This window comes from Pongo abelii, chromosome 1 (genome assembly GCF_028885655.2).
Source record: "Pongo abelii isolate AG06213 chromosome 1, NHGRI_mPonAbe1-v2.0_pri, whole genome shotgun sequence".
Taxonomy (NCBI): Eukaryota; Metazoa; Chordata; class Mammalia; order Primates; family Hominidae; genus Pongo; species Pongo abelii.
Window position 1 is genome coordinate 91,098,973 of NC_071985.2, and position 26,451 is coordinate 91,125,423.

At 37.5% G+C, this 26,451-nt stretch overlaps 1 protein-coding gene across 3 annotated transcripts; it reads right to left on the reverse strand.

The window, feature by feature from the left end:
- FCER1A (Fc epsilon receptor Ia) lies at window positions 1-26,106 on the reverse strand. 3 transcript variants are annotated; one of them, XM_002809952.4, is made up of 7 exons: window positions 25,786-26,106; window positions 19,930-19,967; window positions 5,830-5,943; window positions 5,373-5,393; window positions 4,066-4,320; window positions 1,961-2,218; window positions 1-455 (listed from the first exon to the last, which is right to left on the reverse strand). In XM_002809952.4, the coding sequence occupies exons 3-7, from the start codon at window positions 5,891-5,893 to the stop codon at window positions 271-273; spliced, it is 783 nt and encodes a 260-aa protein (XP_002809998.1). In that variant the 5' UTR covers window positions 5,894-5,943; window positions 19,930-19,967; window positions 25,786-26,106; the 3' UTR covers window positions 1-270. The 3 variants fall into 3 exon arrangements, with proteins under 3 accessions (XP_002809998.1, XP_009240596.1, XP_054414802.1); XM_009242321.3 differs by lacking the exons at window positions 19,930-19,967; window positions 25,786-26,106 and having other exon boundaries at window positions 4,066-4,221; window positions 5,830-5,913; XM_054558827.1 differs by lacking the exons at window positions 4,066-4,320; window positions 19,930-19,967; window positions 25,786-26,106 and having other exon boundaries at window positions 5,830-5,913.
- Window positions 26,107-26,451: the final 345 nt, after the last annotated feature.

The window sequence follows — 26,451 nt, forward strand, 5'->3', positions numbered from 1 at the left end:
TGGTTTTATATTTATTTTATTGAAATTGAACGTCTCTTTTACAAATGCTAATAAATGAATCTATTCATTCTCTCATTTATTCAACCAATGTTAATTGAGCGCTTACTATTACATGCCACTTAACCAGTTTCACTCAGTTTAATGAAGCATTTCTATAAATCCTTGAGCACAGACGTTTCTATGTATATTGCAAGCTGTGTTTGACAATTGAGTAGCAATTGCTGATGCTGGAAAAAAACTAATGTTGCAAATATTTCTTGAGTAATTATATCAGTTGTTTTTGGGGTTTGGCTTAGGATGTGGGTTCAGAAGTTTGAAGCCTTTCCTGGTTCTCTTAATCTTCAAGAGAAACGTGACCTGCTGCTGAGTCGAGATAAATAATCCTGTGTCCACAGCAAACAGAATCGCCACCAACAATGGGATAAAAAATTGTAGCCAGTACTTCTCATGCTGAGCTGTAGTGGAACACAGATGCAATGAGAAACATAATTCATATTGGGAACTGAAGAATGAGGTTCAGAGGTTCATCCTCCCTAAGAGAAAGACCAAGCTTTGTCCTTCATTTTTAGCAGGATGTGGCATCCAGAAGTATAGAGAAAACACTCAGATTAACACCGGGTTGACTAGCTCTGTTGGTGCTCCCTGGAGCCATAGGGAGTCCTAAGCATTTCCTCATAACTCCAGTAGCCAGTGTGCCGTGCCCAGCGGGGAAGAGAATAGGAAAGATAAACCCCTTCTTGGAAATGACAAGACCAGAATTCACATATAATTAAGGGGTGGAAAGGAGACAAAGTGAGGACAGGGGTCATCAATGCCTATTACTCAATTAATCAATCATCATTTCTTACATGCCTGTTAGGCAAAATGAAGAAATTGCACTAGTTAAATTGCCTTCCAATTCTATTATTTTGTGTTCTGTTAGTCTGTTTATAAACTGTACCGATTTTTGTGATTATTCTCAAATTATAGAGCCTCAGAATATTACATCCAGAAATCATTTAAAGATCACCTAGACAAGTGATTCTCAATATTGGCTACCCATTACCGTTATGTGAAAGACCTGTGAAAAATATATATACCCAGGCTGCACTCCAAACCAATTAAATCAGAATCTCAAGAAATGAGACATGAACATCAATATATTTTTTAAGTTATCAAATGATTCTAATGGAGTCTAGACCAAATATTCTGTTTTACAGATGAAAATACTGGAAGCCTAGAGACAAGTACATAGCACTTCAGTCTCAAATTAGTTAACAGAGAACTGCTAGGACTTAATTATGTATTTTGACCTCATGCTTTTTTAGACATTATTATGTACAAAGTGTGTGAAGGAAAAGTCTAACTTTCTCCTTCAAAAGTGAATACTTCACAGGCTCCCTCTCTTATACAGAGTTTGGAGAGAGCAGTTTTTCTGACAGGCCATAGAGGCAGTCCACCTGCCTACCCTCTCCATATCAAGTCCATTCCCTCCTCCCTCAATACACAGGCACACAGCTTACTGACTTGCTGGTTTCCTTTCCCAGCCCTCCTAAGCTGGAATGGGCTCCTCAAGCTCTTTACATCCTTTTTCCATTCAACTTTGAAATTTTTCTCAATTTGATAAATATAAGTGTTCTCCCCAGGAGCAACAGATGACTTTGAGATCAAAATAGTAATCAAAATCTGTTATGCTTGGATAGTGCTTAACAGTTTACAAAGTCATTTCACAAATATTACCACATTAATCTTCATAAAAATTTCATAGTGTGAGCAGGTATTACTAGCACCATTTAACAAGTCAAGACTTTGAAACAGAGATTGAGATATATACTATCACCCAGGTGTCCTCATTGCAAGTCTAGTAGGCTTTCCAGTGTATCACAGGTGCCCCCTTTCTACAAGCTGTAACCGCTCAGGCTCAGATGTCCTCTCTTCCTTCCCCTGCTGTGGATGCTTTTCCTTTCCTTTACCAACTCACCTTTTATGACAGTAATGTTGAGGGGCTCAGACTCATAGTCCAGCTGCCACACTTTGCCCGTACAGTAGTAGGTTCCACTGTCTTCAACTGTGGCATTTGTAATGGAGATGTTGTGGTTCTCATACCAGTACTTGAGAGCTTCACCATCCTTGTAATAGATCACCTTGTACACATCCCAGTTCCTCCAACCATGGCACCTGAGGAAGAGGGGCTGACCCTCCATCACCACCTCAGCAGAGGCCTGAAGGAGCAGCCAATCTGAAAAACATTCATTACGTTATTTATTTAACAATAAATGAAGAGAGAGAGAATGAATAGATAAAAGAAAGCCATGCATAGAGCATGTGTCAGAAACTATGAATTATCATTAACCCACTTTTTGGCTCATAAAGTGGATTTTTAAAGGGCACAAAATAATGCTTAGAGCCTGTTTTCTGTACTGATAAATCCTTTCCCCTCCTGAAAACTCAGTCTGGGGCCACAAAGCCTCTTGGACCTCCCTGCTGAGTCCATACATGGAACACTTGAAAGCCAGAATTCCTTTCAGATCTTCTGTTGCTAGTTCTAGTTGGTTAGGGGAAAATAAACAGTCTTTCTTGGGAATTTTAGCTTAGGAGAGTGTCTATTTTGTCCTCTCTTACCTTATAGAAACTTCCCAGTTCTAGTGTTAATTATAGTTGTCAAAAAAACTTCTTCAAAACATGTATAATTTAAATTAATTACTTATGTAATTCTTTACTTAATGTCCTCTTCCCATATAGCTCTATGCTCCAAGAAGTCAGGGACCCTGTCTAGTTCTACATTCTATTCTGAATGCCCAACACAATACTTAGGAGTTGGTAGCAATACTTAGGAGTTGGTAGCAATACTTAGGAGTTGGTAGGTACTCAATAAATATTTGTCACTAATGGGTCAGTGAAAGACAAGAATCGCATTCTATGGTTAATGCTTTTGTAAAAATTAAAAAGCATTAATTGAAGGAGAATTTTGAAAGGAAATATCGCTAGCATAATAAGCATAATTAATTTAGGACCAATCCTTGAGGACTTCTCTAGAACCTACTCAAGGAAATAAATAAGCTATTCTACATTGCTTTAGTTTGTGTTTGGAATTTACATATGGAGGTTGAAACATTTTTTTTCACTCAAGAGAAAAATATAGAGTATAAAAGAGACCTATTGGTCAATATTCAAAATCATTAGTTTGTTTATTCAACATTTGCTGATTAAGCCACATGTGCCTAAGCATGCTATGCTAATTGTTGGCAGTAGGAGTGATAAAAATGAAACAAGCATGAAATATGTGTTCTTAAGTAACAATAGAGGACATGAGGAAATGTACCCAGATATGTTTCATAACAAAGCGTACAACCTAATATTCAGGTCATGGCATATGGATTATGCAGAGCAAAACTTTAAGTCAAACCTTTTGATCCTATTCCAGAAACAACCTCTTTGAAATGTTCACATATATGTCATGCTGCTTGACCACATAATATATACCTGAATCTAGGCAGAAAAGATAGAGGAAAATAGGATGGAGGAATAATATTGAGAGACGACTAGAATATTGAAAGAAGGCATATGAGTAATCAAAAGGGAAGGGGGTAGAAGAAGAGAGATGCAGGGGTCTTTTTTATTTATTTATTTATTTATGTATTTATTTATTTATATTTTGAGACAGTGTCTTGCTCTGTCGCCCAGGCTGGAGTGCACTGGCGCGATCGCAGCTCACTGCAACCTCCACCTCCCGGGTTCACACCATTCTTCTGCCTCAGCCTCCCGAGTACCTGGGACTACAGGTGCCCACCACCATGCCCGGCTAATTTTATATATATATATATATTTTTTAGTAGAGATGGAGTTTCACCATGTTAGCCGGATGGTCTCGATCTCCTGACCCCGTGATCTGCCTGCCTTGGCCTCCCAAAGTGCTGGGATTACAGGCGTGAGCCACTGTGCCCAGCCGATGCAGCGGTCTTAAAAATGAGAGGCCTTGAATCCCACTCTGGTGTCCTAACCCTTGGAATAACCTGTTTTTTTCCCGTCTTCAGATAAGCCATCCCTCACATGAAAGATCCGTATTTCCATATCCCTAGAACTTACCACTGAAGACTTCCAGGTACACAGGTTCACTCTCCTTAACTTGTTGGTGCTGACATTTGTATTCTCCACTGTCCTCAAATTTGGCATTCACAATATTCAAACTTGAATTTGTCTCTTCTGAAAGGCTGCCATTGTGGAACCATTTCGTGGAATTGACTTCAAAGAAATTGTTCCCATTACATGTAAAAGTCACATTCTCTCCTTTAAATATTCTATTCCATGGAGGGTTCAAGGAGACCATAGGTTTCTGAGGGACTTCAAGAAGATAAAAATATGAAAAGAGATGTAGAGAGAAAAAGTCATTGAAAACTGTCTAGGCTTAAAAGTACAAATGAAGCAATATTCTGACAATCAGTGGTCAGCCTGTCCTTATTCTGTTGGTGATAAGACACTGTTTTGATTTCTAGGGGAAGGAGAAAATAGTATTGGTGCCCCAGGGAATGCCCAATACAGGGAGAAAGACAGGACACATATGCAGGAGATTTAAAAACAAAGAAACCAATTCACTATGTGATTTGAGCTGACTCACTCTACTTCTGTTAATTTCAATTTAGTATCTGTAAATGAGGACTGCAGTCTCTTTTGAGGTAGAAACACTATCTGCCATGTTCAACCATTGCTACATTAAATATTTACTATGTGAATGAATGAGTGAATTATTGATGGATAAAGTTATTGGCCTGGATGAAATATAAGGCTTCTCCAAGCTCTGAATATTTATGACTATTTAATTGTTAAGTATATACAGAGTGAAAAACATATGTCAGTTCCAGAAAGCAGTGAGAGGCACTAAGAAAGTCAGTCTTGAATGGCTTCCTGGAGCAAGGGGATGTAGTGCAAATTTGAACAGAGATCAAAGAAGTAAATACATGGTAATAACAAAAGGGTGATATAGTCAGAAAAGAACTAGACTTAGATCCAAAGAACTTATGTTGAAATCCAGTTCCTTAGCCATGTAACCAACAGAAAATCACTGAGTTTCAGCATCCTTAATTATAAAATGGCAATAATAATAATAATGTAATTATTGAGTGAGATTATGCCAAAGTGTCTAGGAGAGAGAACGAGACATGTATATGTGCAACAGACATGGTTATTGACTAAAACAGAGGAGAGGATGACTTGAGAGAATGCAATGAATCAGGGAAAAAAAGAAAGACAAGGCAAGGTGGAGAGGGAAAGTAGGCTGGCCAAGGAACAGATTCGTACTCATTAGAAAGCAGAAGTGATGGGACGAAGAAAATAGTGAGAGGAAAGCAATGCCCAGACATGTTGAAACACCAAGGGAACAAGAACAGAGGACTCACCTGCTAACACGCCATCTGGAGCTGCAAAAGTCCAGAGAGGATACGTTAGTGTCCAGCAGTCTTCTTTATCACCAGAGGACTAGAATCTGGGTGTGGGGATAAGATCTACATCCATGGAATTTTAAGGACCAACCATCTTTTCAGGAATCAGAATCAGGGGATGAAAGAGCTTCTTTCTCTCCTCTACCCTCATTTCCTTGGTAGGAAATTTGCACTCTGGAAGATGCCAGAGCAAATGCAAGGAACCAAGCTTTCAGTCTGACTTCCTCCTTAGGTGTTGCTCAGCCCACTTGCCTCTGCTTTCTAGCTTGGCTCCACTACAGAGACCCTGGGAAATGCCCAATAGTTTGCACATGTCCTAGAAAAAGTCACCACCCAAACAGTAAAGGTTCCTACCCCAGCTGCTCCCCAAATTCATTTGGGCCTCCCTGGGAGGAGTAATCGAATCTCTACTTACCGAAGAACAGTAAGGCTACACACAGTAGAGTAGGGGATTCCATGGCAGGAGCCATCTTCTTCATGGGCTCCTGGTGCTGACTGTGCTGGAGAGATCTAAGGCTTCAAATATAGGCTTAAAACCAAAAAGCAGAAGGAAATGTTTTCTGTATCATATCTGGTTAACCCATCAGCCGTGCCTGGTTTTGCTTCTTTCTTTAGAGATAATATTCAGGATGGTGCCAAACTGGGCAATTTAATATTTACCCACTTACTCCACTCCCTATCCCACCTCCACATATACACCTGGAATCTGGTGAGAAAGAGGCATAGGTCTAGCACAATCACAAGCCTTTCTTAATCTGTCAATCAGTGCACAACTATTCAGTTTACAACTTAGAAAAGTGGGATGCAAGGGAGGGCAGAATAAAACAGCAGCAACTAATTACTGAATACCAAACATATGCCAGGTGTTATCCTAAATAAATCTGATATTTCATTTATTTTTCACAATAATCCTATAAAGTACATACCATCACTATCTACATTTTATAAATAGGAAAACTGAATCTTAGTGAGGTTAAGTAACTTGTCTTGGGGTGCCAACTATTAAATAACTAACTTGGGGTTCAAACACATAAAATCTAACCCCTAAGTCAAACTCTTAATCATATGATGTACTGTTTATACATATTCAGGAGCATGACTAGCAACTGCTGAATTCTTTTGGGATTCACCAGAGCTACCAACACTTTTCATGTTTAATTTCCTGCTGATCAGTTAGTCTACAAATCCACAAATTTTCATCTGATTCACTGATGATCCGCTATCTGACCAGCCAAACTGGAAACATTTTCAGAGACTCCTTTTTCTCTACTGTGCCCTAATCTGGCTCAGAACACAGGAGGGCAGACGTTAAACCATTACTTACGGGGATCTAGGGCATATAATTTATTTTATTTTACTTCCTAGCTTTTGTTTACTTTTAATATTATAATTTTCCAACACGATCACCCTTTCTCCTTTAAATACACAGCAGGGCCTTTCTCCAGGATTCCTTTCCTAATTCTTCTGTTTTTTGGCTCTAGGTCAAGGCTCAACTTTCTTTCAGGATCTGATATTAATGATAATACTGGAAATGAAAACTCTATTAATGTCTATAGTGGTTTGTCATTTGCAAAGATTGCTTTGACATGAGTGTTCTATTTTACCCTTACCAAAACTCTGAAGAAGACAGGGACAATATACTTAAAACCACTTCACATCTGAAGCACTTGAACCATTCTATCATACCTGGCTCTTCCCCACAGACTGCTAAATTAAGTCTATTGAATGAAACCAGTCATTCCACGTGAAGATCTAACCAAAACCTTTAGCTTTCTATGGAATTAGAAAATATAGGGCTAAAAAGGTTAATAAATAGGAATTTAAGTTTCAGATAAGAAAGATTAGATACTGAGCCCAGGACATGCTATATTTTTGTGACAGACCTTAAAGGGAACAGCAAGTTATTTTGAAAAGTACAAGTTATTTGTGTTTAAAGCTCTGAATTCAAATGTTCCTAATCTTTATGTGATTGAAGGTTACCTGTAAAATAGGGACAATAATGGTATCCAGGTAATGGTTATATTATGAGATTTAATGAGATAAAAAAGAAGTAAAATGCATTGCACAGCATCCGGCATGTAAAAGATGGCCAATAAATACATTTTTTGCCTTCTTTATTACCACTGTTTATTAAAGACTTATAGGAGAAATATGAATTTTGACTGGATTAAAGTTATTGTCAACCTACATAGTATGTTTAATTTGATAAACAGCATCTTATGCTAGTTTAATATAGCTACACAATCTCAGTCCTCTCCATGGTCACGAAGAAGAGAGCATAATCAGGAAAGAACAGAATGCAGAAAGTTGTTGGATAGGATTGGAGAAGAGAAGGAGGAGGAAATGGGGAAGATGTAGTTTTTAAGGTGCTGCCAGAGGGCAATATTTGAAGCCTTAAGCCCTGGAAGAGATGGGGAAAGGTTCTACTTTACCACTTTGTTGAGACTTTGCCAGGGGAAATTTGGGTTCCTTTTTCCTAGGACAGTGAACCTACAATCAAATTGTCCCTCAGAGATAGTCATTTTACCATGACACCATGACTCAAATAGTCTATTTAAAGGCTTCCTCTGAAGTCGTTGTCTAAATAGCTCCTACTTAGATGGCAGATGGAGCAGAGCTCATTGAGAGGTACTATTCCTAGTTCGGAGAGTATAAGCTTTGGAGTTAGAGAGGCCACTTTCATTTCTAAAGCTTTTTGAAACTTTGGCTTTATCATTCTAAAGCTTTTGCTTAAGTGTCCGGTATTGAAATAAAGGAAGTGCTTTGGTAGCAGTAACAGCAAAAATGTAGCAGTCCAATAAAAGCAGCTCATTAAAGCTTAAAAAGCAACCAAACTACCCATCTTCCCAGCCCACCCCCCACCCCAAAAAAGCAAACCATTAACAGCATCGGAAAGAAAAAGCCATACCCTAATTTCCACAGCATATAACTACAGGTGCCCAAAACAACAGAACAAGAATGCAGAAGGAACACATTAACACTAAGATTAAACAAGAGCTCTACTCCTCCCTGGAAGAATGGGCTGATACACAGTTGAATTCCACAGGTTTTTTATCTTATATATAAAAAAAAAAAGTCCTTCAACTTTCATATCCATTATCTGGGTGGAGTGTGCTGCTACTAATTTCTCATACCCAGCCTGTCCACATCAGGAACACGTGTTCACTGAAACCAATAGGGCGTGTCTAAATTTCAGTTCTTGCTTCTGATTCTGGGTACAGGCATGCTCAATACATAAAGAGTATCACTATGCCCAAACTTGGACCTGTTATTTGATGTTGGGAGCCTTAATCTATATTTCACTTTGTAGCAGTGGAAAAATGAAACAAATGGCTGTACATGAGCTACAGGGCCTGAGGACTGTGAGGTGCCCCTGCAACTGGATCCAGCATGAGAGGCTTTTGGCAGGAACTTTTGTGTTTCGGGACATGCCTGGCAGAGGGAGGATCAAGGCTCAGCCTATACAGTATGTTAGCCTTTGTGTCCTTCTCCAAAATTGGGAAGCAGAAAAACCAAATCAATCTGCTGGCTTCTTTCTCATTCTCAAAGTTCTCTAAAACAAGGTGAGGTCCATATAAAATTGAATATGAAATGATGAAAGTGCAAAATGCCTGTCTGCTCATGTTATTTATGTACCTAATAAATGTTGATCTCTCCCTGAGGATCAAATACAAGGCTAACTATGCAACATGTCCTATCTATTTTCCTCCTACTACCAACTCTATGTAGTTAAGAATAAGGAAATCAAAGCATGAAGAGGTTAAGTAACTTGTCCCAGGGCACACAGTTGCTATGTAAAGGAATTAGAATTTGAACCTGGCAATGTCTTAAGAGCCCATGTTCATGACCAGATAGATAGATGATTGATTGATAGATAGACAGATAGATAGATAAAGATGTCTTTATTCATTGAGTCTACACTTTGTGATTAAGTGCACATGGATTCATAGTCCTCATGCAGAAATTCCTTGGATTCAACGGTTCCATAACCCACAAATAGGAAATCACTGATCTAAACCAACTTTCTGTTCTATAAGTTCCCTTTCTTGATTCAGGCCATGACATCTCAACTCACAGCCACACAATGTTGGTACTGTTGGCATGTTAGCTATGTATATTTCATGGACATGCCTAAAAAGAAGAAAGGAGAGAGGGATTCTTTCCTTTTTCCTCTATGTTATTAGGGCTAGGAGGATATCAGCTGCGTTTACTTTCTTTTGCTACCCTGAACAGGAGTTTCTGCTCAAGAAAGAGCATCAACAGCAGATGCTGACTGCCTGTTAGATTTTCACAAGAAAGTCAGTGGCTTTAATATTTTTTACTTCTTGTCTTGACCTGAATGGATCTAAAAGTAATAAATCCAAAGGAAATAAATGGAAACTCCCAGGACCACTAAAGAAGAGAGTGAAAAGGGAGGTTCTAGTTTCCTTTAAACAACCAGCTCTCATGTGAACTCATTACCATGGGGAAGGCACCAAGCCATTTATAAGAGATCTGCCTCCATGACCCAAACACTTCTAACTAGGCCCCACCTCCAACATTGGGGACCACATTTCAACATGAGATTTGGAGGGAACAAAACATCCAAGGCATATCACTGAGCATAATCTACACTCTTTTATAGTGCATAGGTGGGGGCATCCAGATATCAAGCTGCCTGTCTTCAAGATATGTGATCAGCCACTCACACTTTGCCGATGAAGCATCTTTGTGGTGTCTTGTAGTTAAGGGTACAATCTGAACCATAAGGTGGACTCAAACAAATTGATCATGACCTCTGCCTTATAAATAGTATATTCCAGCCAAGAAGCCCAAAGGTCTTCAAACTTACCTTCATGTCTTCCAACAGATACAGATGTTAAGTGAGCTGACAGTTTCTTCATAATGGGGAGAACAATATTATAAGCCCACTGAAGAAGATCCTTAAGGAAAGTTGTAGTATAAAAAAGTTTTCCTTCTTTAAAAAAAATTTTTTTGAGACTGGGTTTTACTATGCTGCTCAAGCTAGTCTCGGATGGCCAGGCTCAAGAGATCCTCCCACCTTAGCCTCCCAAGAAGCTGGGATTACGGGGATGTGCCACCATACCCAGCTAAAAAAAAGTACCAGAATATTACAATAAATTTTCAAAAATTAAAAGAATAAAAATAAAAATTTAGCCATAGATAATTTACAGAAATTAAGTGCAAGATTAGTTAAGAGTTCAGGCTAGGAACAAGCTCTCAAGTTTGAGTCTTGGCTGTGACCACTCAAACTCTCTTTGCCTCAGCCTTCTTACCAGTAAAATGGAGATAGTAATAGTACCTACCTTAAGGGTGGTTGTCAGCATAAAATGAGTTAATGTGGTGATGTGGTTAGAACAGAGCATATATTAGTTTTCATGAATATTATAATTATTTTGCAAGAAGCCTTTGGTTAGACTTGAGAGCAGCAGAGAGAGAGCCTCCTTTCCCATTCTCCTGGTCTGTCCTTAGGATGAAGGACCTAGAAGGCCACTGGTGGGTCCAGAAGGCAAAACCTTGTTCTCACAGGATGCAGCCAGGATCACACAGCAGTAGTCATGTCAATGAGACAGACATCATCACACACATAACCACACCCACACCTCCAACACACGCATGCCTGCAGAAGTGGAGTTAGGAAGTTTGAAGATCATTTTCAGGTGTGGTACTAGACAGAGAAATCCCCATTGTGCAGAGTCAGCCCTCAAGCCAAATGTAGTGTAGGCCAGGTTTATTTTATGCTTCCTTACAGAATTACACAATTTCAAAATGGAAACAGAAATCTCTTAAAGGAATCCTTTTAGGCTGTTAACAGATAAGGATGAGAGATCTTAGCCCAGACCAGGACATTTGCATTTTAATAGGCAACTTTTGAAGACCTAATTTTTCAGGACTCTGACTAAACAGTTCTGTGACCCGTATGTTTCTAATGGGTGAAAGAGGGTATGAATGAGGATGGGAACAGTGGGAGGGGCAGGAGGCATTTTGAAACTTTCTCATCATACTCTGTGTTACCACCTACAAAAGGCCTTTAGGAAATGTAAGTTTATGCATGAGAATGTATGTATGTGTACTGAGGGTTGCTTGTTTCAATGGTGAGTATACAGGAGACATTTGTAGCATTAGCAGGCAAACAAATGCCCTGCAATACTGAAGGCAGCCTTGCATACTAAATAATTGGCCTGATTCTGCACATCCTTTCAATGTGCAGCCAGATATTTTATAATTATCTGAGCCTTAAACACGAATGTGAAAAATAAACACAAAAGCATCTTTTGCACTTCTCATATGTACTGTATTTTATAGAAAAGAAACTACCATGTATATTGAGGAAAGATTATTCTTGGCTTTTACTGGAAAAACACCCTTGAATTTCTCACTGTTTCAGAAAATCAGATCACCTGTAGCTACACTGTTCATGATATTTGTGTCACCAATACCTTATTCTCATATCAGTCTGTTTTTGTAGCACTCATATTCATGAAGGATATATTTTCTTATTATAATGTTATTTCACTTTATTTCCTCTTTATATTAAAACTGGGAATTTTACTGATTTAAAAAAATATATGTGTGTGTAGGTAGCAGAGGTAGATCCAGTTTGAGGCCCTGAAACTTAAACAGTTTAAGGGGGCCTCCTTAAAAAATCCAGTAGAAATTTTTGAATACAATATTAGATATTAAAATTACTATTTAGGACAAGAAAATTAATCACGAAAGGTTAAAAATGTACCAGCTGACAAATGACATAAACATTATAAAATCCATCAAAAAGCAAACAGATATTCCACTATCCTCTTCCTTTTCAAAATATTGTTATTACATGCTATTTGATCTCCTCTTCCTCAGACAGAGATATTGTAATATCATTTTTATAGACAAACTAGAAATATAATTTATTCTTTTCTCTAGCATCATTGATCACCATTTATTTTCTATTATTGATTGTTGGGGGTGCATAGAGTATGCAATTTCACAGCAATATTCTCACTGTTTGTAGTATGGTTACAGGTTTATGCCTTACAAACACAGGAATAAATGCATGCTATCAAATGTGATCTGATAGGATTGAAAACCACTGCTAAATTCTGAAGAAGAAAAAAGGGCCAGAGAAACGTGGAATAGGGGCCTTGATATGCAGTTTCCAGTGATATTCATCACAGTTTTTCCTTTGTCTCTTCCAAAACAGGAAACACTTACAGATTATCATAGAGGTTCAAGAAAACAAATGAATATTGAGTGTCTGTGATTAGAATATTAGGCTGAATATTAGAAATAGATGCAGTGACATAAAATTTGGGACATTTTGGTGGCCATTCCCATAGAATAGTGTTTATTATGATTAGGAATTTGTAAGTTTTTTAATCAGAAAATTTTTACATTTTTCATTGATGATAAATAAACGAATATAAATATGGATCATTCAGATGACCATTTCATAACAAAAATTGCATCTTTATTTCAACATCTGCGTTTCCATTTTTTTGTTTGCAATTTACAACTGCATCTAGTGACTGACAAATTAAGTCATGCTGCACCTATGAATGAGGGTTTTATGTTGTTCAAATAGAGACAGGTGGACAAAAGAAGGAATTGACACAAGGCCCACCCTAGAACAGGCTGCCAAACACAGAACAACCCTCTTTATCATAGGTAATAGCACAGTCACATTGCAGAAAGATATACGAAGAAAATTTTCTCTGCATGACCCAAGGGGCAACAGTTAATTAGAAGTCTATAGTAGAGAATGTAAAATAAATAATTTTTTATATTCTCAATTCCTAAATTGAATTTATACTAATCAACAATATATTTCAATAATCTCATGATACCAATTTATCTTTAAGAGAAAAAAGATAACTTCAGAATTATCAAGGGCTATCTCATTAAAGTTAGCATTTGAGCACAGTTTGCTGGTAGAATTTTGGCTAATTATATTTTCTAATTTTTCAGAATGAGCAAGCTATGTCTTGAAGTTTATTAATAGTGTTTTTTATAATATACTTTTCCAAACAGGCAATCTCTGAGCTTGAATGATTATGGACAAACAAAGAAATGGTTTAAATATAGATACAATTCTCTTTTTTTGTTGTGTCTCTGCCAGGCTTTGGTATCAGGATGATGCTGGCCTCATAAAATGAGTTAGGGAGGATTCCCTCTTTTTCTATTGATTGGAATAGTTTCAGAAGGAATGGTACCAGCTCCTCCTTGTACCTCTGGTAGAATTTGGCTGTGAATCCATCTGGACCTGGACTATTTTTGGTTGGTAAGCTATTGATTATTGCCACAATTTCAGCTCCTGTTATTGGTCTATTCAGAGATTCAACTTCTTCCTGGTTTAGTCTTGGGAGGGTGTATGTGTTGAGGAATTTATCCATTTCTTCTAGAATTTCTAGTTTATTTGCATAGAGGTGTTTGTAATATTCTCTGATGGTAGTTTGTATTTCTGTGGGATCGGTGGTGATATCCCCTTTATCATTTTTTATTGCATCTATTTGATTCTTCTCTCTTTTTTTCTTTATTAATCTTGCTAGCGGTCTATCAATTTTGTTGATCCTTTCAAAAAACCAGCTCCTGGATTCATTTATTTTTTGAAGGGTTTTTTGTGTCTCTATTTCCTTCAGTTCTGCTCTGATTTTAGTTATTTCTTGCCTTCTGCTAGCTTTTGAATGTGTTTGCTCTTGCTTTTCTAGTTCTTTTAATTGTGATGTTAGGGTGTCAATTTTGGATCTTTCCTGCTTTCTCTTGTGGGCATTTAGTGCTATAAATTTCCCTCTACACACTGCTTTGAATGCATCCCAGAGATTCTGGTATGTTGTGTCTTGGTTCTCGTTGGTTTCAGAGAACATCTTTATTTCTGCCTTCATTTCGTTATATGGAACCAAAAAAGAGCCCGCATCGCCAAGTCAATCCTAAGCCAAAAGAACAAAGCTGGAGGCATCACACTACCTGACTTCAAACTATACTACAAGGCTACAGTAACCAAAACAGCATGGTACTGGTACCAAAACAGAGATATAGATCAATGGAACAGAACAGAGCTGTCAGAAATAATGCCACATATCTACAAGTATCTGATCTTTGACAAACCTGACAAAAACAAGAAATGGGTAAAGGATTCCCTATTTAATAAATGGTGCTGGGAAAACTGGCTAGCCATATGTAGAAAGCTGAAACTGGATCCCTTCCTTATACCTTATACAAAAATCAATTCAAGATGGATTAAAGACTTAAATGTTAGACCTAAAACCATAAAAACCCTAGAAGAAAACCTAGGCATTACCATTCAGGACATAGGCATGGGCAAGGACTTCATGTCTAAAACACCAAAAGCAATGGCAACAAAAGCCAAAATTGACAAATGGGATCTAATTAAACTCAAGAGCTTCTGCACAGCAAAAGAAACTACCATCAGAGTGAACAGGCAACCTACAAAATGGGAGAAAATTTTCGCAACCTACTCATCTGACAAAGGGCTAATATCCAGAATCTACAATGAACTCCAACAAATTTACAAGAAAAACACAAACAACCCCATCAAAAAGTGGGCGAAGGACATGAACAGACACTTCTCAAAAGAAGACATTTATGCAGCCAAAAAACACATGAAAAAATGCTCACCATCACTGGCCATCAGAGAAATGCAAATCAAAACCACAATGAGATACCATCTCACACCAGTTAGAATGGCAATATCATTAAAAAGTCAGGAAACAACAGGTGCTGGAGAGGATGTGGAAAAATAGGAACACTTTTACACTGTTGGTGGGACTGTAAACTAGTTCAACCCTTGTGGAAGTCAGTGTGGCGATTCCTCAGGGATCTAGAACTAGAAATTCCATTCGACCCAGCCATCCCATTACTGGCTATATACCCAAAGGACTATAAATCATGCTGCTATAAAGACACATGCACACGTATGTTTATTGCCGCATTATTCACAATAGCAAAGACTTGGAACCAACCCAAATGTCCAACAATGATAGACTGGATTAAGAAAATGTGGCACATATACACCATGGAATACTATGCAGCCATAAAAAATGATGAGTTCGTGTCCTTTGTAGGGACATGGATTCAATTGGAAATCATCATTCTCAGTAAACTATCGCAAGAACAAAAAACCAAACACCGCATATCCTCACTCATAGGTGGGAATTGAACAATGAGAACACATGGACACAGGAAGGGGAACATCACACTCTGGGGACTGTTGTGGGGTGGGGGGAGAGGGGAGGGATAGCATTGGGAGATATACCTAATGCTAGATGACGAGTTGGTGGGTGCAGCGCACCAGCATGGCACATGTATACATATGTAACTTACCTGCACATTGCGCACATGTACCATAAAACCTAAAGTATAATAATAATAATAATAATAATAATAATAATAAAAGAAAAAAAAATATATAGATACAGACCTGTTACTTGATCTTTCTGTCACTAAACCTAACACAAAAATTTAGTTTCAGCATAGGAACATTCTTCATCATATATTTTCATTTCTTTGTTCAACAAGTATTTGTATTCCAAGCACTCTGTCATTTGCTGGTGATACAAGAGAGATAATAAGCAGACAAGATCTTTTCCCTTGGGGAGTAGACTTTCTATTGGAGAAAACAGAAAATAAATAGTAAACAGAACAGTGACAGCTTGTGACTAACATTTGTAAAAAGTAAATAATGTTGCTCCATAGACGTACAAGGGCAATCTGTTTTAAATAGGGTTAAGAAAGTCCATTTGATGAAAATGACTTCTAAGTAGAGACTTAAAGTACGAGATAGGATGAAACAAGACAAAGGCTGGAACAAGAATTTTCAAGCAGTGGGAAGCTGAAAGTCCCCATAAAAAGAAAGACTTTGGAGAATTGTAGAAATTAAGAGAAGAAGGACATTAGGGCTGAAGCATAGCGAGTAGAAGGCCAATGGCATAAAAAGAGATTGGAGATACACATAGGGGCCAGATCATGAGGGCCTGGCAGAACATGAAAAAGTGTTGGGATTTTATTTGAAAGCTAAGAAAGAGCCACCGGACTGTGTGAAGCAAAAGAATGTGCACGCGCACACACACACACACACACACACACACACACACAGTGTATGTGTGTATATCTATATATCTATATAGATATATATATATTCCCCTGCTTAATACAGTTTGATGGCTCTTCACGTATGTCTTAGTCTATTTTCTGTGGTTATAACTGAATACCTGAGACTGAAATTTATAAAGAAAATAAATTTATTTCTTAAAGTTCTGGAGGCTGTGAAGTTCAAGGTCGAGGGGTCTATCTGGTGAGGACATTCTTTCTTAGTGGGGACTCTCTGCATAGTCCCGAGGTGGCACTGGGCATCACATGGCAAGGGGGGGCCTGAGCGTGTAAGTTCTAGTCTCTCTTCCTCTTCTTTTAGAGCCACCAGTCTTACTCCCATGATAACCCATTATTCAATTAATCTATTATTTCACAATTAGGTTAATCCACTCACGAGGGCAGAATCTTTATGAACCAATTACCTCTTACAGGTCTTCCTTCTCAATACTGCCATATTGGAAATTAAGTTTCAACACGAAGTTTGGAGGGGATAAACACTCAAACCATAGACATGTATATGTATAGTATATGTGTATACACACACATTCTCTCGATGTCTACCGATCTATCTATATATAGATAGGCATGTCGTCGTGTAATCTGTAGGTTTTTGAGCAGATATTGGGAAATGGTTAAGAGTCAAAATATGATGATAGATAGTCTAGAGAAGTGGTAGTATAGATAAAGAAAAGTTGATGGGTTTGAGGTATATATATTAATTGGACTTACTGACAGATTGGAGGGCACTGAAAGTATAAAATATGATTCTTAAATTTCTGGCTGTAATAACTGGGTAGAGAGTAATTACATGGTGAAGACTGAGGAAGTAGTAGATTTAAGGGAAGTACTAGAATTGGGGGAGAAATCAACCAAGTGTTCCGGTTGGGAAGTGTTTTTGTTTGAAGCATCTTTATTGTATCTAAGAGTTTGTGCTAAATAGGCAGTTATAAAAAAAATGTTGGGAGACCCGTAGAAATGTCTATATTAGAGATATAAAGTAGAGAAAGTAGAGAATCACTGGCATAGTTTAAAGCCACTGAGTAAGATGAGGTCAGCTGAAGAGAGAGAAAAAGAAATTAAGCAACAGAGAAAGTCTCAGAGCAGAACTCTAGGAGATTTCAATATCTTGAAGATGAGTATCAGAAGACCCAGAACAGAGGCTAGAGAAAACAGCTGGTAAGGTAAGAAAACTCTCAGGGAATTATGTCACTAAAGCCAAGAAGAGAGTACAATTCTAGAGGAAATGGTTAATTTCATTGAATCTTGTTGAGAGGTGAAGTAAAATAGAGAATACCATTATCCTCTGAATCTAGCAATATGGAAGTTTTTGGGACTTTAACAATGGCAATTTCAGTGGAGTAATATGTGTAAAAACCAAACTGAAGTGGGCTAAAAAAGTGAATAGGAATTGAGGAAGTATAGGCAACATGTGTGGACAATGTTCTGAGAAGTTTTGCTGTGGGATGGTGGTATAGGAAGATGTGGGGTTAAGGGAGGATTCTTGTTTTATATAAGATGCTGGATTGTATTTGTTAGCTAACAGGAATAATTCAGTAAGCAGAGAGGGAATAAGGGAAGTATAAGTTAAATAATTGAAGAAGTTAAGCTCTTGCATAATCAAGAAGAGAGAAGTGGCTTTCACTCATTCAATTTAAATCTTTCTTGAATATAACACAGGTGTTTCTGCCATAACATGTAACACACATTTTTTAAAAATTGCTTTGCATTCTGCAAAAATAACTAAAACTAACAAGTCCTTGAGAGAAAAAAGACTGTTACAGATCATGCAAAACCTATAATCAGAGCACTAACATAAACATTAGTACTTCTACCAAATGAACTATGCAGTTAAAAGATATGTTAAATTTGTAATAAATAAAATTAACAGTAAATCTAGGACTTGATCATTTTCAAAGGTTGGTGGAAGAAGATGACAAAGAGAAAATACACAAAAGCAGGGGAAAACCAGAGAACAAACATGCTCAAGATACACTTGTGGTAAAACTAAGCCAAGAGAAAACCTTGAAGTGAATAGTTACTGTGCAGAATATTCTATTCCTTGCCATGTTCCACTGTGCTAGTAAGATTTGTGTTAGCTGCTCCTTGGTAGTTCAAAACATTAACTTGCTAGAAAAAAATTTGTTTCAACCAACTTCAATGTTATATTGGCATTATTCCTTGGCTTGCCAATAGCACATAGGCTAATTTGCATTTCAGAAAAATGCATTATATCAGAGAAACTGCAATGTATGTATTTCTTGATTTGTTAGGCAGTTGCCATGTGCACAGCAATATATGGAACACTGTATAGAATACAAAAATGCAGAAAAAGGGAGTTCCTCCAAACCACAATGACTTTATTAAAAACTTGATTTCCATAAGCAGGAAGAATAATGGAGAAACTAGGATGTGTTCTAATAAAAAAATAAGCACAGGTAACTGTTAATATTTTTTGAACACTGACTGTATTCAGGCATTGTGCTTTATCCTATTTAATACTCACAGGAATCCTATGAAGTAGGTATTATCAGCATCCTTGTTTTTAATGAGGTAGAGAGGTTTGGATTATACAACTAGTGAATGGCAAAGCCAGGATTTGAAGCTTAGAGGTCTGAATGGTAGGGATCTTAAACATGAGGAAGAAAAGCATTCGACAAGGTGCTCCAGCACTTTGGCCACAACATTTGGGATAACTTAATTATTCCCTCCAATAAGTTGAGAGTTTGAGGTCATCTTTTGACTTAAACTTTATGAGGCAAGATACTGATGGAGAATCTGACACTGCTAGGGTTTGCAGGAAAAGGCAGGTTAGAAGTAATGGACCTGAGAGAGAGGGTGCTAGGAGTTAGCCTCCATTGTGTGGCACCTACTTAAGTACCCCTGAGTTAGGTGGGCATAAAGGAAAGTGACCAGAACTGAAGCCATATTGTCCCTCTCCCTCAAAGGGGAAATTCTCTGGGTGAGGGGAACTCTAATAACAAGAGGCTCTGGAGTGGGCGGCCTGCAATGAGAGCAGAGGAAAGTAGAATTGATTGAACCATAAGTTAATAGGTCATTCTTTTTGCTGTGCAGATGCATAGGACATAGGTTCCTCTGGAGAACCTACAAAGGTATTCCCATGAGAGCACCTATATTTGAATCACTGCAAATGAGAAAGAACAATGAATAGTGCTAGAGAAATGGTGACAACTAGCAAAGGTTACACTACCACAATCTGACCTCCACTTATGAGGTAGTGTTCATACAGGAATAGCAGTTAAAACAAAACAAGGAGCCGACAGCTAATACAGCATGGAGAGTTGCTTTCTTCTTCCTACTCTCAAGGAAGGGGCTGATATCTGGAAGAGGGAGGGATGTGAGTAGTGTGGCCATCACCCTTTTCCTCCCAATACATAACAAGCCACTGGAGCCATAAACTTACCCCATGCTCGGTGGTAGACAGGTGGAGGATGCTGGAGACTGAAAAGAATTTTGAATAGAAGATAAAATTAAATTGATTAATTTTATAAAATCAAAATTAATTAGATTTGATTGTGTCTAATAACTCCAATGAGACTGTTTTAGTAGCATAAAGTGATTAAAAGTTATGGAATTAGTCTAAGAAGTCATTAAGGGAGCCTCCTGCCCAAGAAGAATGGGTCCACAGCAGTAGCAGTAATTTCAAAACTTGATGATTTCGTGTTTACACCTCACAAGTTGAGACTTCTTTCAACACAGTTGCATGTATGAAATGGAAAGATTGTACTACAAGTGTGCTAAGGTCCTCTGCAGGCCCAACATCTAGATGTTTTCTGGCAATTAGCATTGCAGGAGTTCAAGAAGATAAGAGTTCAGTTACTTGAACAATTTGGTCCTAAGGGGGCTTCTAAAGAGCAGTGACTGCTACTGGCTAGTTGATGAGTCCTTCATTCTCCTCTCTGGCCTGCCAGGTTGACAGTTCAAGATCTATAGTAACCTTGCCTTCTGTGCCTCTGACTCTGAGCTGGCAGAAAAGAAAGAGCAGCAGGAGGTGGTGATAGATTTGAAAGTGGAAGTCAAAGAAAGAAAGGAGTCGTAAGCAGAATAGTGGAAAGATGGCAGGACTGACGATAACCATGGGATATTTGTTAGAAGTGACTTGAGGAAGACATGTTATTTCCAGTTTCCTAATCAGTTTTTATCATAAGTCTTAAAGTACAGGAAAAATTGTTAAAAAGAAAAGGACCATAGACACAATCAATTTAAATTTCTTCATTTTAGGGATTGAGAAGCCCGAACCCCTCAGAATGTTTTGTGAGAATTATATATCTAAGCAATTAATTAGTGGAAAATACAGTATTAAATTATGAGGCTCCTGTTGTTGTTTCTGCTGCTGCTTTAGTTGAAGATACAGGACCGAGGAAAGGATGAGAGAACAGGTGCCCTTAAGGATTATTATAGTCCATCATGGGGAGAAAGTCAATTAAAAAGTGAATAAATTATTGAACAAAATATACCAGGTAGTAACACAGAGAGAATTAAATTATAATGATGAGATAGAGTGAGTGGATGGTTAAAATATTTAGGTTAATCACATACTGAAATGATAAGAGTGCAGTAGAGCTCTGTTGACAACCCAGGTTAACTGAATTACCAGAGTAAATGACATTCACCATCTCCTCTGCAGCGCAGACTGACAGATGCACAGTACATGCTAAACGACCACATCTAGTAAACTCTAATAGAAACACCAGGAGATAGTAGTGTCACAAAACCAAGGCAGAAGAGCATTTCAAGAGGGAGAGTGATTAATAGTGTTAAATGTTTCAGTTATGAAGTAGGGAAAGAACCAAGAACAGTCCGATGAATTTGGTAATTAGAAAAATCTTGGTGTAGCCCCCATGATCCAGGGTCTGTGTCTCTACCATGCAAGCCCTAGATCTCAATGGTAAACTCACTGGAGCTGACCAGTCTCTGAGACATTACTCAAACTTATAAAATAACTTAGAATGTGAATGTATTCATTTTTAACAGTAAATGTACCAGACCAGTCATTTCCATATGGCTTTCACTTTCTGGTGAATGTAAGCAATTCATATATTAAAATGCATGCCAGAAGATTACTTATTGTTCCCATATTAATCCATTCTTACCTTATCATAGTATGTATCACAATATATGAAAATTGCATCTTTCCTGGTCTAGCTCCTTATCACATCCTCACTGAAGTCAATGACTATATTAGTTTAATTCATTGCTCTTTATCTGATACTTAGCACAGCAGAGAGCATGCTTAGATTTTTAATATGTATTTATTAGAGAGGCAAATGAGCAATTAACTCATTGATTATTATATCAAGATGTTACAACCTAATAAATTATCCTTTCCTTCCTCAGAGGCAAATCTTTATCTATCTATCTGCACACATACACATATGTAACACACATATATAATTATATATTTATATATAAATATACATACATATATAAATATGCCTATATATGTATATATTATATATTTATATATAATATACAATATATGAAATAATATATATAACTATGTATATATAGACATCTATAAATATGTTTATCTACATATACATATTTATATATATATATTTCTAAAAGAGCACTACAGAATGCTGGACAACTCTTTATCTCCAATTATTCATCTTTTGTGGAAACCACCAATCTTGTCTTTGCATCTGTACTTAGGAAAACCAGCATCCAGGACATACTCTTTAGTTAATTTCTATGGTAATTAGTATCACAGAATATTTTCTTTTATGACCGATGGCATGCCAGCCCTCTTGAGAATATGTAAAGTATGGGAAAGAGATGGACTTCTAATACTCTTTCTACAATTCTAACCACAGAATATTTGACTGTAAATTTAATTAACTAGAAATACAGTATAATAAAGTCAATGAGTAAAAAGGAAGCTGAAATTCTTTGTGCCACCTTAGTCACATGGCTAAAGAAAAGAGAGTCTTCTTTGCCCTGCCTTTTACAGTGTGTTTGTGAACCAAAACTCTTGTCCTCTCAGAAGCCACAAGCAATTTGATTTTACACGGCACATCCATGGCTAGGTAGTTGGAAGCATGGGTTATTTTGAAATGTGTTATTCAGAATTTGTGGCCAGCATAGAGGGAAATGAAAAAATGCCCTAGATTTTTTAATTGTGCATCATTCTTTTCTCTTTTGGGCACCATCGTTTACCCCTTATTTCTAGAGAATTAATCTTTTTTACTTAGGAAATCACTTATAAACTTGCTTCAGTTTGCAGGTACTGCCTCCTCCCCCTATAATATATTCCTGATATCTCATATATCTTCTAATTATAGGACACAGGCTTGCTGGATTATGACTATTTGTAGTCAGAATAGTTTCTTTCACTGGATGTAATAGAATATACACTAGATCAGAATTAGAAGATTGAGGCTTAAATTCCAATTTTACTCATTTTTAGCTTGCACCCCAAGCTAAACGATGAAAGAAACTTCTTCTATATAAAATAATTCCATTGACTAAATGTAAAAGAAATGGCATGATTAAGAAAGCACTGTTTTGCAACTCCTAATTTTAAAAAATGATTTAGGCTGGGCACAATGACTCACGCCTGTAATCCCAGCACTTTGGGAGGCCGAGGCGGGCGGATCACGAGGTCAGGAGATAGAGACCATCCTGGCTAACATGGTGAAACCCCGTCTCTACTAAAAATACAAAAAATTAGCCGGGTGTGGTGGCGGGTGCCTGTAGTCCCAGCTACTCGGGAGGCTGAGGCGGGAGAATGGCATGAACCCCGGAGGCGGAGCTTGCAGTGAGCCGAGACTGTGCCACTGCACTCCAGCCTGGGCGACAGAGACAGACTCCGTCTCAAAAAAAAAAAATGATTTAGACAAAAGTTATCAATAAATTAAATGATAAAGGTGAATGGGATCCATTTGAATGGAGGAGCAAGCTGTTGCCACCTGAAATATTGATCAATTAGCTTTTGTGCATGCATTTAAATTTTATTTATTTATTTATTTATTTTGGTGGCAGGGTCTCACTCTGTCGCCCAGGCTGGAGTGCAGTGGCATGATCTCGGGTCACTGCAACCTCTGCCTCCCGGGTTCAAGCAATTCTCCTGCCTCAGCCTCCTGAGTAGCTGGAATTACAGGGGCACACCACCACATCCTGCTAATTTTTGTATTTTTGGTAGAGATTGTGTTTCACCATGTTGGTTTGGCCAGGCTGGTCTTGCACTCCTGATCTCAAGTGATCTGGCTGCCTTGGCCTCCCAAAGTGCTGGGATTACAGGCATGAGCCACCGTGCCTGGACTAAATTTTATTTTTTAATTGACAAATAATAATTGTTTGTATTTATGAGGTACAATGTAGTATTTTGAAATCAGCTTTGCTTAGAGTAAGACAACAAAACAGTATGTGTCTCCTGATTAGAGTTCCCAGATAAAATACAGAATGCTGCACTAAATTTGAATTTCAAAAAACAATAAATAATTTGTTTATTTTGTATATTCCATGCAATATTTGTAATATACTTATCCTAAAAATTATGCTATTTATTTAAAAATAAAATTTAACTGGATGTCCTGTATTTTTGTTAAATCAGACAACTTTACTTGATTATGAATTTATAATTTATATATATATATTAAACTGATACATATGCCAAATTTTATGTGTGTTTTACATATAGTTTAATAGTCCATAGTTTAATATACTATATTACAGGTTATAGTATATCCAGTTTAATATATCTAATATAATTTAATAAGTTGAACCTGAATCTAATTAAGCCTTTAAAACTAATTTCCAATTTATAAAAAGTACAGAAGATACAGCAAATTTAATGATACTATGAGCAGATGCCATCTAGAAAGTAAGATTTTGACCTGGCTTTTTAATGTGTAAATGAGACTTTTTAAAATATGGGGGAAATGGGATGTTGAAATACCCTTGCCCTCCAGGCAATATTTGGTAACGTTTAGAGACATTTTTTATTTTCTCCAATACAGTGGGAAAAGAGAGAAGGATGCTACTGGCATCTGTCCTCTGGGTGGGTAGAGGCCAGTGATCCTGCTAAACATCTTGTAACATGGAAGACCATCTCCCCTCCTAACTCACCCCACACCCACACAACAAAAATTAGCAGGTTCAAAGTGTCAACAGCGCCACTATTGAGAAACCCTAGTCTAGACTCAAAAAAACTTTAACGAGTTACAATCAAATGCAATAAGCAGTGCTCATTTGAATCTTGATTCAAACAAACCATATTATTATAAAGAGCATTCCTGTAATAAAAGGCAAGGCAACTGTTTAAAAATTATAATGTAGGAAAATGTTTATTGATATGGGAAAGTTTCAAAATGCATTGCTAAGAGAAAAAATAAACTGGATATAAGGAAGTTTGTATAGCATGATCTCATATTATTAAAAAGAAGAAAGGCTACAAAAGTAATAATCATCCCATTTTTACCATAAACATAAATACATGTGTGTATAGACAGGTGCACACATATGAATGCAAAAAAGATTAGAAACCTATTCATCAAACTGTTAATGATGTTGATTTCTAAATTGGAAATCACAAGTGATTTACGTTACATTATTTTTCCTTTTCTGTTTTTTCTATAATGAACAAGCATTATGTTTGTAATCAGAGAGAAAACATGGCCAATTCAGAATTTAAAAATTCTTAGTTTGGGTTGAAGGCCCTTGTGGCCTTGTCCCCTTTTACAGAGTGGTTGAAATGTTACTCAAACATCTCACATGGGTGCAGAGACTGTATGAATGGAGAAGGATGTGCTGAGCCAGAAATTAAACTTATTGGAAGTTCATGGCTGTTTCATTCCCCCTCCAGCAGGATCAGAGAATGAACCAAAGGGAGCACAAGGAAGGGCTCTGACAGTGTCTTCTCCCCTTTCCCAATGTGGTGTGGGTGATGGGTCTCCCTAAATGGAAAAGTAAGGCTGAGATGTATGTCAGTGAGACTCAAGGAAATTTGCTGTAGGCTGAAGTGGGATGACAGATGTCCCGGCCCCTATAACCTTTTGATTACCCTGATAGTATTTATATAAATAAGTTTCAGGAAGCTAGCTGCTCTCCAATACTGAGAAACTTAAATTTAAGGTCCTCCCTTTGTACGTGTACCCAGTATTCATGTGGTTTACTTTATCAAAACTCAATGCAGTATTAGTTTCTACACTCCAACAATCCCCAACAGTCAGTAGGCAAATGAAAACAACTCCTTCATCAGCGACCCACATTTCTAATGAAACCCTTGAGACCAGCCTTCAGGTTCTACCTTCCTTACCTCTTAGTAGCATGGAGGAATTCTCAAAAGGATGATCTCAGAAGACTTGGGGCAGAGGGATTCTCTTCTCCTTGGGGAAAATAAATATACACAGCTCTTGAAATCTGCAGTTTAAGAGACTGTATTTTTTCCCTGGGCCACTTCTCAGGCCAAATGAGCCAATGCTCCGAGCCTCAGGAACATAGCAACAATTTGAGGCTCTCTTTGATATTAGAGAGAACTGGATTTTTCTCATTTTGTGTGTTTTTGCTTCTGTTGTAAATGTCTCTTGAATATAAGATTTTTTCGCCTGCTTTCTCTGAGTAGACTCAGTCCTTTCATGCCTTTTAAAGATCACTATCTGGAAAGTGCTTCCTTCTCCTTCCTATTGCCAAGGTCAGAAGCAGCGAGTGCTTTTGGCAGAAGTAAATGAAAATGAAATACCATGTGCATTTTTCAAAATCTTACTATTTTCCCTGTATGGTTTTCAGTATTTGATTGGTTATATTGAATCTCATGTCCATTAATATTATATTTCTTCATGCTTGTCTTGCTGTGGTAATGGATTGAAGGACATGAAATTTAGCAGAGACACAATAATGATCTTCAAATATTTGAAATACAATCATATTGAAGAGAAAATAGAAAGTGGAATGATGTGGGAGGTGGTAAGTTGAAAGGAGATAA

Excerpts from the sequence above, each read along its gene's own strand:
- FCER1A (XM_002809952.4), bottom strand. The coding sequence starts at position 5,893 with ATGAAGAAGATGGCTCCTGCCATGGAATCCCCTACTCTACTGTGTGTA. Across the intron at positions 5,394-5,829 it reads TGTAGCCTTACTGTTCTTCG|CTCCAGATGGCGTGTTAGCA; the intron begins GTAAGTAGAGAT and ends GGACTTTTGCAG. Across the intron at positions 4,321-5,372 it reads TCCAGATGGCGTGTTAGCAG|TCCCTCAGAAACCTATGGTC; the intron begins GTGAGTCCTCTG and ends ATCTTCTTGAAG.